This window comes from Ranitomeya variabilis, chromosome 1, assembly GCF_051348905.1.
Source record: "Ranitomeya variabilis isolate aRanVar5 chromosome 1, aRanVar5.hap1, whole genome shotgun sequence".
NCBI classification, from domain to species: Eukaryota; Metazoa; Chordata; class Amphibia; order Anura; family Dendrobatidae; genus Ranitomeya; species Ranitomeya variabilis.
Genome location: NC_135232.1, coordinates 901,960,447 through 901,980,770, shown reverse-complemented (window position 1 = coordinate 901,980,770; position 20,324 = coordinate 901,960,447). Strand labels below are relative to the sequence as shown.

Sequence of the window (20,324 nt, the reverse complement as noted above, 5' to 3'; positions counted from 1 at the left end):
TCTGCAGAATACAAAAATCCAGCTCATAGGGCAGTGGTAACTGGGTTGACCATATATCTACTCCTAACGCCAACACTAGAAGTAGCCGGGGATCATTCCTACGTTGATTCTAGATGACACGCGCCAGCCGGAGAATCTAGCTACCCCTAGTAGAGGAAAACAAAGACCTTTCTTGCCTCCAGAGAAGGGGACCCCAAAGCTGGATAGAAGCCCCCCACAAATAATGACGGTGAGGTAAGAGGAAATGACAAACACAGAAATGAACCAGGTTTAGCACAGAGAGGCCCGCTTACTGATAGCAGAATAAAGAAAGGTAACTTATATGGTCAACAAAAACCCTATCAAAATCCACACTGGAAATTCAAGAACCCCCGAACCGTCTAACGGTCCGGGGGGAGAACACCAGCCCCCCTAGAGCTCCCAGCAAAGGTCAGGATATAGTTTTGGAACAAGCTGGACAAAAATACAAAACCAAAACAAATAGCAAAAAGCAAAAGGCAGACTTAGCTGATATAACTGGAACCAGGATCAGTAGACAAGAGCACAGCAGACTAGCTCTGATAACTACGTTGCCAGGCATTGAACTGAAGGTCCAGGGAGCTTATATAGCAACACCCCTAACTAACGACCCAGGTGCGGATAAAAGGAATGACAGAAAAACCAGAGTCAAAAAACTAGTAACCACTAGAGGGAGCAAAAAGCAAATTCACAACAGTACCCCCCCCTTAGTGAGGGGTCACCGAACCCTCACCACGACCACCAGGGCGATCAGGATGAGCGGCATGAAAGGCACGAACTAAATCGGCCGCATGAACATCAGAGGCGACCACCCAGGAATTATCCTCCTGACCATAGCCCTTCCACTTGACCAGGTACTGAAGCCTCCGCCTGGAGAGGCGAGAATCCAAGATCTTCTCCACCACGTACTCCAACTCGCCCTCAACCAACACCGGAGCAGGAGGCTCAGCAGAAGGAACTACAGGCACAATGTACCGCCGCAACAAGGACCTATGAAATACATTGTGAATAGCAAACGACACAGGAAGATCCAGACGAAAAGATACAGGATTAAGGATTTCCAATATCTTGTAAGGCCCAATAAAACGAGGTTTAAATTTGGGAGAGGAGACCTTCATAGGAACAAAGCGGGAAGAAAGCCATACCAAATCCCCAACGCGTAGTCGGGGACCCACACCGCGGCGGCGGTTGGCAAAGCGCTGAGCCTTCTCCTGTGACAACTTCAAGTTGTCCACCACATGATTCCAGATCTGCTGCAACCTATCCACCACAGAATCCACCCCAGGACAGTCAGAAGGCTCCACATGACCCGAAGAAAAGCGAGGATGGAAACCAGAGTTGCAGAAAAAAGGTGAAACCAAGGTGGCGGAACTAGCCCGATTATTAAGGGCAAACTCAGCCAACGGCAAGAATGTCACCCAATCGTCCTGATCAGCAGAGACAAAACACCTCAAATAAGCCTCCAAAGTCTGATTGGTTCGCTCCGTCTGTCCATTAGTCTGAGGATGGAAAGCAGACGAAAACGACAAATCAATGCCCATCCTACTACAAAAGGATCGCCAGAACCTGGAAACGAACTGGGATCCTCTGTCTGACACAATATTCTCAGGGATGCCGTGCAAACGAACCACGTTCTGGAAAAACACAGGAACCAGATCGGAAGAGGAAGGCAGCTTAGGCAAAGGAACCAAATGGACCATCTTGGAGAAGCGATCACATATCACCCAGATAACGGACATGCCCTGAGATAGCGGAAGATCAGAAATGAAATCCATGGAGATATGTGTCCAAGGTCTCTTCGGGACAGGCAAGGGCAAGAGCAAACCGCTGGCACGAGAACAGCAAGGCTTAGCTCGAGCACAAGTCCCACAGGACTGCACAAATGACCGCACATCCTTTGACAAGGAAGGCCACCAAAAGGACCTGGCCACCAGATCTCTGGTGCCAAAAATTCCCGGGTGACCTGCCAACACCGAGGAATGAACCTCGGAAATGACTCTGCTGGTCCACTTATCCGGGACAAACAGTCTGTCAGGTGGACAAGACTCAGGCCTATCAGCCTGAAATCTCTGCAACACACGTCGCAGATCCGGAGAAATAGCTGACAAGATAACTCCATCTTTAAGAATACCAACAGGATCAGCGACTCCAGGAGCATCAGGCACAAAGCTCCTAGAAAGAGCATCGGCCTTCACATTCTTTGAACCAGGTAAATACGAGACAACAAAATCAAAGCGGGAGAAAAACAATGACCAGCGGGCCTGTCTCGGATTAAGGCGTTTAGCAGACTCGAGATACATCAGATTTTTGTGATCAGTCAAGACCACCACACGATGCTTAGCACCCTCGAGCCAATGACGCCACTCCTCAAATGCCCATTTCATGGCCAACAACTCCCGATTGCCCACATCATAATTTCGCTCGGCAGGCGAAAACTTCCTAGAGAAAAAGGCACAAGGTTTCATAACAGAGCAACCAGGGCCTCTCTGCGACAAAACGGCCCCTGCCCCAATCTCCGAAGCATCCACCTCAACCTGAAAGGGAAGTGAGACGTCAGGCTGGCACAAAACAGGCGGCGAAGTAAACCGGCGTTTCAACTCCTGGAAAGCCTCCACGGCAGCAGGAGCCCAGTTAGCTACATCGGAGCCCTTCTTGGTCATATCCGTCAAAGGTTTCACAATGCTAGAAAAATTAGCGATAAAACGACGGTAGAAGTTAGCGAAGCCCAAGAACTTCTGAAGACTCTTAACTGACGAGGGCTGAGTCCAATCAAGAATAGCTCGGACCTTGACTGGGTCCATCTCCACAGCAGAAGGGGAAAAAATGAACCCCAAAAAGGGAACCTTCTGTACACCAAAGAGACACTTTGAGCCCTTGACAAACAAAGAATTTTCACGCAAAATTTTAAAGACCAACCTGACCTGCTCCACATGCGAATCCCAATTATCAGAAAAAACCAAAATATCATCCAGATAAACAATCAAAAATTTATCCAGATACTTCCGGAAAATGTCATGCATAAAGGACTGAAAAACTGAAGGCGCATTGGAGAGCCCAAAAGGCATCACCAAGTACTCAAAATGACCTTCGGGCGTATTGAATGCGGTTTTCCATTCATCACCTTGCTTAATGCGCACAAGGTTGTACGCACCACGAAGGTCTATCTTGGTGAACCACTTGGCACCCTTAATCCGGGCAAACAAGTCAGACAACAGCGGTAAAGGATACTGAAATTTGACAGTGATCTTATTTAAAAGCCGATAATCAATACAAGGTCTCAAAGATCCGTCCTTTTTTGCCACAAAAAAGAATCCCGCACCAAGAGGGGAAGAAGACGGACGAATATGTCCTTTCTCCAGAGACTCCTTGATATATGAACGCATAGCGGTATGTTCAGGTACCGACAGATTAAACAGTCTTCCCTTAGGAAATTTACTGCCTGGGATCAAATCTATAGCACAGTCACAGTCCCTATGAGGAGGCAGTGCACTGGACTCAGACTCACTGAAGACGTCCTGATAATCAGACAAATACTCCGGAACTTCCGAAGGCGTAGAAGAAGCAATAGACACAGGCAGGGAATCCCCATGAATACCACGACAGCCCCAACTTGAGACTGACATAGCCTTCCAGTCCAGGACTGGATTATGGGTCTGTAACCATGGCAGCCCTAAAACAACCAAATCATGCATTTTATGTAAAACCAGGAAACGTATCACCTCGCGGTGTTCAGGAGTCATGCACATGGTAACCTGTGTCCAATACTGCGGTTTATTTGCTGCCAATGGTGTAGCATCAATACCCCTAAGAGGAATAGGATTTTCTAATGGTTCAAGAGTAAAACCACAGCGCTTAGCAAATGAGAGATCCATGAGACTCAGGGCAGCACCTGAATCTACAAATGCCATGACAGGATAAGATGACAGTGAGCAAATCAAAGTTACAGACAGAATAAATTTAGGTTGCAAATTACCAACGGTGACAGGACTAACAACCTTAGCTATACGTTTAGAGCATGCTGAGATAACATGTGTAGAATCACCACAGTAGTAGCACAAGCCATTCCGGCGTCTATGAATTTTCCGCTCATTTCTAGTCAGGATTCTATCACATTGCATTAAATCAGGTGTCTGTTCAGACAACACCATGAGGGAATTTGCGGTTTTTCTATCACATTGCACCGAATTAGGTGTCTGTTCAGACAACACCATGAGGGAATTTGCGGTTTTGCGCTCCCGCAACCGCCGGTCAATTTGAATAGCCAGTGCCATAGTATCATTCAGACCTGTGGGAATGGGAAAACCCACCATAACATTCTTAATGGCTTCAGAAAGGCCATTTCTAAAATTAGCGGCCAGTGCACACTCGTTCCAAAGTGTCAGCACGGACCATTTCCGAAATTTTTGGCAATACACTTCAGCCTCGTCCTGCCCCTGAGACATAGCCAGCAAGGCCTTTTCTGCCTGAATCTCAAGATTGGGTTCCTCATAAAGTAAACCGAGCGCCAGAAAAAACGCATCAAGATCAGCCAATGCCGGATCTCCTGGCGCCAGCGAAAAAGCCCAATCCTGAGGGTCGCCCCGTAAGAACGAAATAACAATTTTTACTTGCTGAGCAGAATCTCCAGATGAACAGGGTCTCAGGGACAAAAACAATTTACAATTATTCACGAAATTCCTAAACTTAAACCTGTCTCCGGAAAACAGTTCAGGAATCGGTATTTTAGGTTCTGACCTAGGATTTCTGATAACATAGTCTTGTATGCCCTGCACACGAGTAGCCAGCTGGTCCACACTTGTAATCAAGGTCTGGACATTCATGTCTGCAGCAAGCATAGCCACTCTGAGGTAAAGGGGAAGAAGAAAAAAAAACAACTCAGAATCTTCTTTCTTATAATCCCTCTTCTGCAATGCATTAAACATTTAATACTGGCCTGGCAAACTGTTATGACCCCAATGGCGAGGGTCTCAGAGGAACGTGGAAGTCTGCAGAATACAAAAATCCAGCTCATAGGGCAGTGGTAACTGGGTTGACCATATATCTACTCCTAACGCCAACACTAGAAGTAGCCGGGGATCATTCCTACGTTGATTCTAGATGACACGCGCCAGCCGGAGAATCTAGCTACCCCTAGTAGAGGAAAACAAAGACCTTTCTTGCCTCCAGAGAAGGGGACCCCAAAGCTGGATAGAAGCCCCCCACAAATAATGACGGTGAGGTAAGAGGAAATGACAAACACAGAAATGAACCAGGTTTAGCACAGAGAGGCCCGCTTACTGATAGCAGAATAAAGAAAGGTAACTTATATGGTCAACAAAAACCCTATCAAAATCCACACTGGAAATTCAAGAACCCCCGAACCGTCTAACGGTCCGGGGGGAGAACACCAGCCCCCCTAGAGCTCCCAGCAAAGGTCAGGATATAGTTTTGGAACAAGCTGGACAAAAATACAAAACCAAAACAAATAGCAAAAAGCAAAAGGCAGACTTAGCTGATATAACTGGAACCAGGATCAGTAGACAAGAGCACAGCAGACTAGCTCTGATAACTACGTTGCCAGGCATTGAACTGAAGGTCCAGGGAGCTTATATAGCAACACCCCTAACTAACGACCCAGGTGCGGATAAAAGGAATGACAGAAAAACCAGAGTCAAAAAACTAGTAACCACTAGAGGGAGCAAAAAGCAAATTCACAACAGGTCACCAAACTCTCCAAATCCAAGAGTCCAGGCACCAGAACACCATTTACTGTTAGGGGACTGATCATCGGGCTGATAGTCCCCACTGCAAGCTGGTGGAAAGGCATAATAATAACAGCGACCCCCTATGCTGCAGTTCATCTGTTCTATGGACATAGGACAATGGATGGCTATATGCCCAGGACCATGTCATTTACAACAAATTTAGTTCTTTCCAGCAGCCTTTGGCAACCCCTTAGTGACCACTTGGAACCTTTTACTCCCCCCATTTGTGGCTCTATTACCCTTCTTGGTATCATAGTACGAGAATGCAACACTGCCCAGTTTCTTTAAGGATCTCTCAAACACCTGGTACCTTTCCACTAGGCCAACCAGGTCATCCGCATTCTGGGGATCTCCTGGGCATCTGTCATCACCACTGGCTTAGAAAAGCAGTGGATAAATCTGTCCATGAAAACGCGCTCAGCCATCTAGGTCGGGGTGGAGGACTCAGGCTACAAGCAGTTCTGTAACAGATGTAGTAGATCGAACATTTTGGAGCGAGGGGGTTTGTCACCGCAATACGGCCAGTGGTACACCTTTTAGGCCCTAGCAGACATAGTCACTCCTGAGCATGCCAATATCTCACGTTTTAGTATACTCTGTGCATCCGGTAAGACCAGGTCATGATAAGCATTTTGGGGTTCACCAGTTAACCCCTTAACCCCCGGAGCTTTTTTCGGTTTTGCGTTTTCATTCTTCTGTCCCCTCCTTCCCAGAGCCATAACTTTTTTATTTTTCCATCAATATGGCCATGTGAGGGCTTATTTTTTTCGGGATGAGTTGTACTTTTGAACAGCACCAATGGTTTTACCATGTTATGTACTAGAAAACGGGAAAAAAATTCCAAGTGCGGTGAAATTGCAAAAAAAGTGCAATAACACACTAATTTTTTGTTTGGCTTTTTTGCTAGGTTCACTAAATGCTAAAACTGACCTGCCATTATGATTCTTCAGGTCAATACGAGTTCATAGATTGAAGGTCACCTCAGCACCTTAGCTACTGTCTGTATCACTGTGGTGTTCCTATTAAAAGACTCTTCACATTCATGTTGCAAATATACAAATTGAGTGCGGTTGTTTTCTTCAATCTCTGAATTATCTGGATCTCTCCAAGTTCAACCAGCACCTTCTTCATTTAAGTCAGAGTGCACGTCATTTCTTCTACATTAATACGAGTTCATAGACACCAAACATTTTTAGGTTATTTTTTATCTAAGTGGTAAAAGGAAAATTCCAAACTTTGCTAAAAAAAAAAAAAATTGCGCAATTTTCCAAGACCTGTAGCGTCTCCATTTTTTGTGATCTCGGGTTGGGTGAGGGCTTATTTTTTGAGTGCCAAGCTGACATTTTTAATGATACCATTTCGGTGCAGCCTTCTTTTGATCGCCCGTTATTGCATTTTAATGCAATGTCGCGGCAACCAAAAAAACATAATTCTGGCGTTTTGAATTTTTTTCTCACTACACCGTTTAGCAATCAGGTTAATTCTTTTTTTTATTGATAAATCGGGCGATTCTGAACGCGACAATACCAAATATGTGTGTGTAGGTTTGATTTTTTTTTTTTCTTTAATTGTTCTATTTTGAATGGGGTGAAAGGGGGGTGATTTGAACTTTTATATTTTTTTATTTTTTTCACATTTTTTAAAACTTTTTTTTTTACTTTTGCCATGCTTCAATAGCCTCCATGGGAGGCTAGAAGCTGGCATAGCCTGATCGGCTCTGCTACATAGAAGCGATGCTCAGATCGCCCCTATGTAGCTAAATTACAGCATTGCTATGAGTGCCGACCACAGGGTGGCGCTCACAGCAATCTGCATCAAAAACCATAGAGATCTGCAGGAGACCTCTGGTTGTTATGCCAACACACCGATGACCCCCGATCATGTGACGGGGTCACTGGTGTGCCCATTTCCGGGCGGATGGCCGAAAGCGCTTGTTAAATGCCGCTGTCAAGAGTTTGGCAGCAGTATTTAACTAGCTAATAGGTGCAGGCGGAAAGCGATTCTGCCGGCGCCTATTGCGGGCACATGTCAGCTGTTCAAAACAGCTGACATGTCCTGGCATCAAAGTGGGGGTTCTGCCATCGGACGTACTCTTCCGTCCAATGGCAGAAAGGGGTTACATTGGTGGCCAGCAATTCCGCTCACTGCTCCGACAGCAGCTTCTCCCACTCTGCTACCCTTTCGAACACACTCAAAAATGCCTCAACATCATCACCTGCGGTCATTTTTTGCGCGGCTTGTGTTTCCGCCGTTTGGACATATGAGCCATCACCTGGGCTTGGGGGAGGGACGACTTCTCTGCTGCAGACATCCCCTGCCAGGAGTTTAAGCTGCCATTGTTGCTGTTGGATCTGCTGCATCAGGAGCTTAGTTGTCTCCTGCTGACTTAGGAGCAGGTGCTTGATCAGCTACTCTTTTTTGTCTGACTAATAGTGTTGAGCGATACCGTCCGATACTTGAAAGTATCGGTATCGGAAAGTATCGGCCGATACCGGCAAAGTATCGGATCTAATCCGATACCGATACCCGATACCAATACAAGTCAATGGGGCTCAAGTATCGGACGGTATCCCTGATGGTTCCCAGGGTCTGAAGGAGAGGAAACTCTCCTTCAGGCCCTGGGAACCATATTAATGTGTAAAATAAAGAATTAAAATAAAAAATATTGCTATACTCACCTCTCCGACGCAGCCTGGACCTCACCGAGGGAACCGGCAGCGTTCTTTGCTTAAAATGCGCGCTTTTCCTTCCTTCCGTGACGTCACGGCTTGTGATTGGTCGCGTGCCGCCCATGTGGCCGCGACGCGACCAATCACAGCAAGCCGTGACGTAATTTTCAGGTCCTTCTAGGCATTCAGTATTTTAAAATTACGTTCCGGCTTTGTGATTGGTCGCGTCGCGGTCACATGGGCGACGCGACCAATCACAAGCCGTGACGTCACGGGAGGCAGGAAACGCGCGCATTTTTAAAATTACGTCACGGCTTGTGATTGGTTGCGTGCCGCCCATGTGACTGCGACGCGACCAATCACAGCAAGCCGTGACGTAATTTCAGGTCCTGAATGCCTATTTCTGCATGCGCGCGTTTCCTGCCTCCCGTGACGTCACGGCTTGTGATTGGTCGCGTCGCCCATGTGACCGCGACGCGACCAATCACAAAGCCGGAACGTAATTTTAAAATACTGAATGCCTAGAAGGACCTGAAAATTACGTCACGGCTTGCTGTGATTGGTCGCGTCGCGGCCACATGGACGGCACGCGACCAATCAGAAGCCGTGACGTAACGGAAGGAATGAAAAGCGTGCATTTTAAGCAAAGAACGCTGCCGGTTCCCTCGGTGAGGTCCAGGCTGCGTCGGAGAGGTGAGTATAGCAATATTTTTTATTTTAATTCTTTATTTTACACATTAATGTTGTTTCGATACCGATACCCGATACCACAAAAGTATCGGATCTCGGTATCGGAATTCCGATACCCGCAAGTATCGGCCGATACCCGATACTTGCGGTATCGGAATGCTCAACACTACTGACTAATAATAATAATAATAATCTTTATTTTTATATAGCGCTAACATATTCCGCAGCGCTTTACAGTTTGTACACATTATCATCACTGTCCCCGATGGGGCTCACAATCTAAATTCCCTATCAGTATGTCTTTGGAATGTGGGAGGAAACCGGAGTGCCCGGAGGAAACCCACGCAAACACGGAGAGAACATACAAACTCTTTGCAGATGTTGTCCAAGGTGGGATTAGAACCCTGGACTCCAGCGCTGCAAGGCTGCTGTGCTAACCACTGCGCCACCGTGCTGCCCACACTAATCTTCCATACCTATAGCATCCTCCAAGCAAGGCATGCAGTTTGTCCACAGCTGTCACACTTACTTCATGGGGATGTTGCCCGCACTTAGTAACATAGTAACATAGTTAGTAAGGCCGAAAAAAGACATTTGTCCATCCAGTTCAGCCTATATTCCTATATTCCATCATAATAAATCCCCAGATCTATATCCTTCTACAGAACCTAATAATTGTATGATACAATATTGTTCTGCTCCAGGAAGACATCCAGGCCTCTCTTGAACCCCTCGACTGAGTTCGCCATCACCACCTCCTCAGGCAAGCAATTCCAGATTCTCACTGCCCTAACAGTAAAGAATCCTCTTCTATGTTGGTGGAAAAACCTTCTCTCCTCCAGACGCAAAGAATGCCCCCTTGTGCCCGTCACCTTCCTTGGTATAAACAGATCCTCAGCGAGATATTTGTATTGTCCCCTTATATACTTATACATGGTTATTAGATCGCCCCTCAGTCGTCTTTTTTCTAGACTAAATAATCCTAATTTCGCTAATCTATCTGGGTATTGTAGTTCTCCCATCCCCTTTATTAACTTTGTTGCCCTCCTTTGTACTCTCTCTAGTTCCATTATATCCTTCCTGAGCACCGGTGCCCAAAACTGGACACAGTACTCCATGTGCGGTCTAACTAGGGATTTGTACAGAGGCAGTATAATGCTCTCATCATGTGTATCCAGACCTCTTTTAATGCACCCCATGATCCTGTTTGCCTTGGCAGCTGCTGCCTGGCACTGGCTGCTCCAGGTAAGTTTATCATTAACTAGGATCCCCAACTTCTAACACAAATTGTGGTCGTTCGGCTCACTCGGCTGCTCATAGAGGTAGAGACAGGAACACTGTCTCTTTTAATTTTCCATTGGTTTATTTAGGTACAGCATAAACAAGGACAGGGTTTGCAACATAAACAGGGGCTTTGTGGCCTAACGCGAAAACAAATGGCAAAATCCATGTGGCTGCTGGGATTCGCCCATTCAGGAAACAAACATAGGGAAAAAAAGGTCCAACTTTCCTTCTTCTTCACACACAGCTCTGGAGTTCACATCTCCAAGCACATCCAACACCAAATGACTCAAAAGGCTGACTATTTACCTCCTAAACCACATCCTGGGGTGGAGATATGGTGAACAGGCTCCCACCCATTTTTCAGCTGTTCACTAAAGCTAGCCCTTAACATGGCCAAATTAAGCCATCTCAGCACTTAGGGTGTGCTGGAGCATTTTTATAGGTTCATATCACTGAAGCTAGCAACTTCAGTGATATATATCGCCCCTACAATACTTTGTCAGTGACTTTGTCACAGCATATACACATACACACTCTCTAACAGATACTGAGAATTACACTCAGTAATATCCAGCTCAAGACTACATAATCTAAATATGTTAACACACAGCTGCACAAAAATCCCTGACATCTTCTAAAATAAAGTGGTAATCGGATCATAAACACCCTTCTTTAATTGATATAATGACAAGCCCCCACAAATGTTAACAATCCAAAACTCACAAATACAGACCTCTAGACATTCATTATTCAAGACCCCATAACAGAGCAGAGGTCTACCTTATTGCAGACCCTTCTCACTGCAGACCCTTCTCACTGCAGAACTTGTAAAGGAAAACCTCTTTTATACACACCCCAAATCTTTCTTAAACATTACAAAGAACATACACACAGTGGTGTGGGGGGGGCCTGGACTACCGCTGAGATTGACCTCGGCCACCATCAGGGCATTACTGCCCTGACTGGCGTATGGGTCACGGTGGGCAGAGGGGGCCCACATCGGGCCCCTTCTCATCTGCTCACCAGGCCCCTACCGGTGCCGTGGCAGTTTAATGCCATTGACGTGCAGGCCCTTGCCCGCACATCAATAGTTAACAGCTGCCAGCCAATCGGAGGCTGGCAGCTGACGTCAGCCCCAGCGTGCACATCGCCGGCGTCTGACGTGATTGTCAGTCGCCGGTGAGTGCGCGCTTCAGCTGCGTGGAGGGAGCTTTGCCGCAAGGAGCGAGGCCAGGTGAGAAGAACTTTTTTTTTTTTTTAATTAAGAGCAGCGATCCAGGGGGGGGGGCAGGGCAGAATGCTGGAGACACTGGGGACAGAGATGCTGGACACAGATGAGGGCAGAGATGCTGGACACAGATGGGGCAGAGATGCTGGACACAGATGGGGGCAGAGATGCTGGACACAGATGGGGCAGAGATGCTGGACACACTAGGAGCAGAATGCTGGACACACTGGGGCTGAATGCCGGACACACTGGGGGCTGAATGCTGGACACACTGGGGGCTGAATGCGGGACACACTGGGGCTGAATGCTGGACACACTGGGGGCTGAATGCTGGACACACTGGGGGCTGAATGCTGGACACACTGGGGGCTGAATGCTGGACACACTGGGGGCTGAATGCTGGACACACTTGGGTAGAATGCTGGACACACTGGGGGCTGAATGCTGGACACACTGGGGGCTGAATGCTGGACACACTGGGGGCTGAATGCTGGACACACTGGGGGCTGAATGCTGGACACACTGGGGCCTGAATGCTGGAGACATTGGTGGCTGAATGCTGGAGACACTGAGGGCAGAAATGCTGGACACTCTGGGGGCAGAAATGCTGGACACTCTGGGGGCAGAAATGCTGGAGACACTGGGGGCAGAAATGATGGAGACACTGGGGGCAGAATTGCTGGAGACACTGGGGGCAGAAATGCTGGAGACATGGGGCAGAATGCTGGAGACATAGGCGGAAGAATGGAGATACGGGCCAGAATGGAGATACGGGGCAGGATTGGAGACACTGGGGGCAGGATTGGAGACAGATCGTGCAGGATCATGGGGCAGGATGGATACGATGGAGACAGATGGGGCAGGATGGGGAGATCATATGGGGCAGAATGGATACTCATGAGGGCAGGATGGGAGAACATATGGCTGAAGCCAGGAATGAGACACACAGGGGCCAGGATGGGGAATATTATTACCATAGGGATAATTTAGGGATGTTATTACTGCAGTGATGTATTTATTTTATTTTTTGAGTATACTGTTTTAAATGAGGGGGCAGGCCTGTTACTGTGTAGAGTGACACTATGTTGCCTCTTTTTCTTCATGTGGTGTAATGTAGAAGTTGGGAAAAATAAAGTAATGTGTTCTGCAAGTGGAGCTCGAGATAACTGTGTTATTTCCTGCAGAGATGAGCCCTGGCTGGAAGAAGTGATGGAGGTCTGTGCTGGATGAAAGATGAAGGACTTCACCTAGAGACCTCACTGGTGAGTCAGTGTGTTACCTATACACTGTATATTATATACAGAGCTCCTGTATATAATGTCACCAGTGATCACTGTATAACCTCTACACAGACACTGCATACTAAGTACAGATCTCCTGTGTATAATGGCACTTATGGTGATAGTATTGTGTTTTTTTTATTACCGATCAGTATTGCAGTATTAGGTCATTATGTGGTGGTAATATGTGGTCTGGACATGGTGTTGTGGTATTTGCTCCTTGTATGTGCTATTTGGTCACTTTGTGGTGGTAATATGTGGTCTGGTCATGGTGCAGTGGTATTTGTTCCTTGCATGTGATATTATTGGTCATTTTAGAACTTGAAAAATAAATAAAAATATACCTAAATTGTATTGCATATTTTAACAAATATTTAATAGGTTACAACAGAGTAGGGCCCGGCCAAAAGTGTCTACCATGTTATGGTGGCGGCTTGAAAAATCTTTTGGCCAAAGCAAAAGCTGCCGGTTATATGTGTGATCTGGTGATGGGAACTGTTAATGTGAAAGGTGAGAAGTCGAGTTTCACTCAGCAACTATTTTTCTGGAATAATCTGGTTCAGGAATATGATGACCCCGTCACATGACCGGGGGGCCCACAGAGTCTGAACAGGCTGGGGCCCTGGCTACCCGTAATCCACCCCTGACCGCAGGCATCCACTGCCCCAAAAACATCTCACCACAGGTGTTTGAAATGCCTGCCAGGGCCGTGGGGCACTCGGTACCAGGTCCGCTACTAAGAGGGATGCGTCACAGCGGCGGCGACCCGGTCCGTGGCCGTGGGCGCCCATATCAAAGGGATAGTCTTTAAAGGGATTTGTAGAAATAAGGAAAGTTTGTGACGCCACTTGTGGTACTCGGTCAGTAGGGACCGACGCTGCTTAAAGGGGTCCTCTGGGGTGATGTTATGGCAGCTAAATGGTTTAACTTCCCACAGGTGAAGTAGGTCCCCAGGGCTCCCATGTGTAGATGAAGATGGTGTAATAAGAAACAGAGGACACAATGTTGCAGTCTCTTTACCTTTTTACTGAAGCAATTCAGACAGCCACAGTCCAGGGTACCGGATCACAGGTGCTGGTGGTGGTCCGGCTGGCTTGGAAGCAAGTTGGGATTTCCCCCTTACCAGGTGGGGCTAGAAGCCTTCCCTCTAGCACTGTTGTGTAGTTCCTTGCTGCCTATAGCTGTCTAACAAGGTTCTCACGAGGCTTCTGTCCTTTTGTGTAAGTGGGACACTAACCTGTATGACAGGTGGCTCGAGCCTTTTCACAGGGTCTCTATCATGACCCAGGCTCTGTACGCCACTGTGTCTTCAGGTATTAGGGCAGGCAAGTGACCTGTAGTTCAGTTGTCCTGCCAGTTTCTGCTGTGAGTCTTAGAGCCCCTCACAACCTCGGGTCCCCGGCCACCGGTGTCTGCGCTCTGTCAAGAGGTAGCTCAATTGCAGCTATTCTCCTCTGGTCTTAACTTCGCCTTTGCCTCTTTTCCCTTTCAGTCTCTTTATCAGTTGCTCTGTCCTGTCTTTCCTTCCCAGGAGCTGCACGGCTCCAGCTTTCCTTCCTCACTCGTCGCTCTCCTCTCACCAACTAACTCTTCCTAACTGACTCCTCCTCCAGACCAGAGAGAGCAGCTCCCCTGAAGTCGGGTGCAGGGCTCCTCCTTCTGGCCTGAAGTCAGAATGGTGTTGTATGTGCTGATTACCTGTTAAATGGATCCTTCCCTGCTTCCAAGTGTGACATCACTCTCCCCGTGAGGAAAGCAATGCCACTGTAACAACCAGTTACCTGGGGTGTTACACGTTCCCTTCCACCAGCATTGCACACACCCAAAATGTCACCACAGGCATCCCCCCAGCATTGCACATGCCCCAAATCCCACCACAGGCTTCACTAAGCATTGCATACACCCCCAAATCCTTCTCTAACCATTGCACACACTCGTCCCCCCAAATCTCGTCATAGGAATCCCCCAACATTGTACCCCCTCAAAATCCCACCACTGGCATCCCCCAGCTTGCATACCCCACCCAAACCCTTCCATAGCATAACTAAGCATTGTACACCTCCCAAATCCCTCCACAGATATCACCCAGCATTACAAACCCCTCTCCGCCAAATTCCCTCAAAGGCATCCCTACAGCGTTGTACAGCTCTACAAATCCCGCCACAAGCATTGTACAGCACCCAAATACCCACACAGTAATTCCTCATTATTGAGCACTCCCCAAATCCCCGCACAGGCAAAGCTAAGCATTGTACACCCCCAAAATCTCACCGCAGGCATTCCCTAGCATTACAGACCCCATCCCCCCACAAATCGCAACACAAGCATCTCGCATCATTATGGACCACCAAAATCCCATCACAGGCATCCTCCAGCAATATAGACCCCAAAATCCCACCACAGGCATCACCTCCAGCATTACAGAGCCCCCACATCCCACCAGCATTTTCACCTGCAGCTTCTCCTTTATGCATTGAACAAGAGTTAACAATGGTGGATGCCCCTCAGTTACACCTCTCGGGGTCCCTCAGTCAGAGATGCACTCTGGACCGCAAGTGACACCTACAACATGTGATGGAAATGATGTCACACCTACCAGGATCCCATATATTCTAGCATCTACCATTTGTACTGCGCATGGCAGCTTCTTTAGAGCATGCGCAGTATAAGCTGCGGGAATTTTTTTTTTTTTTTAAATACAGACAGCAGAGAAAAGAACCTGGTTTTTATGGACTGTCCGTAAATTTATGGACAGTTGGCAATGGTGGTGCTTACTTATCTATATATACTTATGAATAGATTTCCCTTCTGTGTTACTCAAGTAAATAGTGTTGGTTAAGTACCACTGTCTCCTCATTGTCTGAGCTGTTGCATCCAAACAACCTGCTTACACAAACACCAGGGATTTCTATTATTAAAATGCAAGTTTAACTATTTTTACTATTCCAACAGAAAATTATATATATGTGAACAGCTCCTTCTAAGCTATAACACCCTGCCTACAGACAAGATACCAATTTCAAGATAACAGGTTCCCTTTAATGACAATGTAATAGATATTTATTGTCACCTGTATAATTAGTAGCGGAGTTGTTCGTTCTACTCCACATCAATTGTGGGGTGGGAGAACCAGTAGCATCACATCGCAGTAGAACATTGCTGCCCAATGGGGATGTAATTTTGGTGGCTGATGTCATCACAGAGGGTTTGAGACACTGCTCTAGCTCAGCTTTTTGGAAGAGAATACCAGTAAGAGATTCAGGCCCATTGCAGACCACCAAAGTATCCAGGAATATCACTTGTGGATCCACTATCTTCGAAAGTTCGATCAACTTTGAGATGCGGCAATCACAGAACCAAGGGTTATCTTGTAGACCTTGAGTAGGAGACAATTACAAAGAATTTAACTCACGTGTATAAAATATTTCCCTCGACGTTGGCAGTTATAATTTATACTCAGAACAGGTTAGTTATAAATGTGCATATATACAAGGATTAATTTACTACTAGATGTCACAATTTACCTATGTACTTACTCAGAAGAAATTCAGCTTACAAATGTAATACACTTACACAATTTGACATATTACCCTACATAGACATTGGGCCTTAATATTTAATGTAGCAAAAATCACATCCACCAGCGGAGGTCAAATGGCTGCACAGTATTACTCTCATCATTGTTGCATTGTTCCCAAGAAGACTCATGGCTGTATTAGCTCAAAAGGGTTCTTCTACTCAATACTGAGCAAAGGGTCTGAATACTTATGACTGTGATATTTCAGTTTTTCTTTTTTAATAAATTTGCAAACATTTCTACATTTCTGGGTTTTTTCAGTCACGATGGGGTGCAGAGTGTACATTAATGAGAAAAAAATGAACTTTTTTGAATTTACCAAATGGCTGCAATGAAACAAAGAGTGAAAAATGTAAAGGAGTCTGAATACTTTCCATACCCATTATAGCTCCAGCCACTGCTGTTAGCATTCTGTCAGTGGTGTATGTCATATGTGTGCGTGTGTGTGTGCATATATACAGTACAGAGCAAAAGTTTGGACACACCATCTCATTTAAAGATTTTTCTGCAAAAGGTGGCTACTTTGAAGAACCTAGAATATAAGACATAATTTCAGTTGTTTCACACTTTTTTGTTAAGTATATAATTCCACATGTGTTAATTCATATTTTTGATGCCTTTAGTGTGAATACACAATTTTCATAGTCATGAAAATACAGAAAAATCTTTAAATGAGAAGGTGTGTCCAAACTTTTGGTCTGTACTATATATATATATATATATATATATATACATATATATACACTGTGTATATATACAGTATATATATATATATATATATATATACACTGTATATATATATATATATATATATATATATATATACACACACTCACGCATGCACACATATATACACACACGGTATATAACAAAAGTGAGTACATCCTTCACATTTTAGTAAATATTTTATCACATCTTTTCATGGGACAGCACTGAAGATTTGACACTTTGATACCATCTAAAGTGAATCTTCTTTTGAAGATGATTCCTTCTGGGATGACAGCCATGCAGACCAATTTGATGCAATGTGCGGCATATGGTCTGAGCACTGACAGGCTGACCCTCCACCTCTTTAACCTCTACAGCAACTCTGGATGCACTTGTATGTCTATTTTTACTTTATGTCTTAGCCACCGTGCTGCAACTCAGTTCCAGGCTATTGGCAATCGTATTATAGCCTCGACCATCTTTATGTAGAGCAACAATTCTTTTTTTCACCCCAGGTTATGGAGGTAGAGTGGCTAAATCAAATTATTTAGTCAGCTTACAAGAGCCAACAACAGCCTTTGAAATTGGTGAGTGATGACCAGAGTCGAGTGGAAGATTAAAAAATCAGAGACGTGCCCAAGTGTCCAGTACCCAAAGAGGTGGAATTCAAAGACATCTCAGAAACCCACTCAGATGGCAGATGAGAAATGGGGAAGGAGGCCAGTAAAGTCCCATACTGGACCCCCAACAATATCAAAGGTGTACTCTACCACTCCATCAAATATTATTCAGACAGGATGACTTGCTAACGGTCTTGAAAGAACAGCACTACATGTACCAGTCTGTATCAATGACCAGCCGCCTTGCACTGTGCTGCTGAATAGTGGATCTCAAGTGTCCATCATTTTCACTGGTGTTCCTGATGGTGGAGTCAGATTTGAGCTGCAAGTAGCCGCCAGGTACCATACCTAGGTAGTCCCGGTACTGCAGCTGCTGACGCCAGTAATCGGAATCACAGACACGGACTGGACTCGGAGTATCTGGCTGGACAGGATATGTACTCTGTTCAGAGTACACATGTTCTGGATCCTCAGGTAGAAGGGATACTGACACAAAGTCACAGACAGGGCTGTATTTGGATACTGGAACCGGCTCCAACAGTATGGACTCTGGAACAGTAACCAGGATAGGCACTGGTGCAGATTCAAGTACTGCTGGAACAGTTTCAGGTTCCTGTACTGCCAGTGCGGCTTCAGAGTTCAGGTACCGCCAGTGTGGCTTCAGGATTCCGGTCCTGGTGACACATGGACCAGGTGTACAGGTTTCAGGCCCTGGTCACACAAGGACCAAGGGGATCAAGTTCAGGCCCTGGCCACACAAGAACCAGGGGTTCAGGTTCAAAAAAGAACTGGACTGTTGCTCAGTGGTCCAAGGTGTAGTTTTCAGATGAAAGTAAATTTTGCATTTCATTTGGAAATCAAGGTCCCAGAGCCTGGGGGAAGAGTGGAGAGGCACACAATCCAAGCTGCTTGAGGTCTAGTGTGAAGTTTCCACAATCAGTGAAGGTTTGGGGAGCATTGTCATCTGCTGGTGTAGGTCCACTGTGTTTTATCAAGACCAAAGTCAGCACTACCGTCTACCAGAAACTTTTAGAGCACTTCATGCTTCCCTCTGCCAATAAGCTTTCTGGAGATGGAGAGATGGAAATTTCATTCTCCCGCAAGACTTGGCACCTGTCCACACTGCCAAAAGTACCAATACCTGGTTTAAAAGCAATAATATCACTGTGTTTGATTGGCCAGCAAACTCACCTGACCTTAACCCCATAGAGAATCTATGGGGTATTGTCAAGAGGAAGATGAGAGACACCAGACCCAACAATGCAGACGAACTGCAGCTGCTATCAAAGCAACCTGGGCTTCCATAACACCTCAGCAATGGCACAGGCTGATCGCCTCCATGTCTCGCCGCATTGGTGCAAAATTGATGCAAAAGGAGCCCTGACCAAGTATTGAGTGCATTTAATGAACATACATTTCAGTAGGCCAATATTTCGGATTTTAAAAATAATTTTTGAAGCTGGTGTTATAAAGTATTCTAATTTACTGAGATAATGAATTTGGGGTTTTCAATGGCTGTAAACCATAATCATCAACATTAACAGTAATAAACACTTGAAATAGATCACTCTGTTTGTAATAACTCTCTAATAATTAATATGAGTTTCACTTTTTGTATTGAAGAACTGATATAAATTAACTTTTTGATGATATTCTAATTTTGTGAGAAGCACCTGTATGTTGTGAAACCACGCAATGTGCAGTTTACTTGCCTTATTTTCTAATACATAATAAAGCTAAAGGATAAACTAATTCTATATGAATATTATTTAGAATGCAAATGAGCATTAGACAATATGAATACATTGCTGAAAACAGTTGTCCTCAAAAGTTTACATACCCCGGCAGATTGTTTGCTTTCTTGACCTTTTTTTCAGAGAATATGAATGATAACACCAAAACTTTTTCTCAAATCATGGCTAGTGGTTGGGTGAAGCCATTTATTGTCAAACTACTGTGTTTTCTCTTTCTCTTTTTAAATCATAATGAGAATCCAAAACATCCAAATGACCATGATCCAAAGTTCACATACCCCATTTTTAAATACCGTGTATTGCCCCTCTAGCATCAATGACAGCTTGAAGTCTTTTGTGGTAGTTGTGGATGAGATCCTTTATTTTCTCAGATTGTAAAGCTGCCCACTCTTCTTGGCAAAAAGCCTCAGGTTCCTGTAAATCTCTGGGCTGTCTAGCATGAACTGCGTGCTTGAGATCTTCCTAGAGAGGCTCAATGATATTGAGGTCAGGAGACTGAGATGGCCACTCCAGAACCTTCACTTTATTCTGCTGTAGCCAATGACAGATCGACTTGGCCTTGATCTTTGTCAAGTTGGAACGTCAAAGTACGTCCCATACGCAGCTTCCAGGCTGATGATTGCAAATTTGCCTCCAGTATTTGCAGTATTTTGTGATAATGTGCTGCATTCATCTTTCCTTCAACCTTGAACAAGTTTTTTGTGCCTTTGTAGCTCACACATTACCAAAACATCAGCAGTTCATTATTGGTC

The 20,324-nt window shown here is 45.6% G+C and overlaps 1 protein-coding gene across 1 annotated transcript in view; it reads right to left on the bottom strand.

Annotated features, from left to right (window-relative positions):
* The window catches only part of LRIT3 (leucine rich repeat, Ig-like and transmembrane domains 3), a 63,488-nt gene that overhangs the window by 16,005 nt on the left and 27,159 nt on the right, over window positions 1-20,324 (bottom strand). Inside the window, exon 3 of the mRNA XM_077278943.1 lies at window positions 15,984-16,289. Coding sequence (XP_077135058.1) covers window positions 15,984-16,289 — 306 coding nt within the window. The remainder of the gene's footprint in view (window positions 1-15,983; window positions 16,290-20,324) is intronic.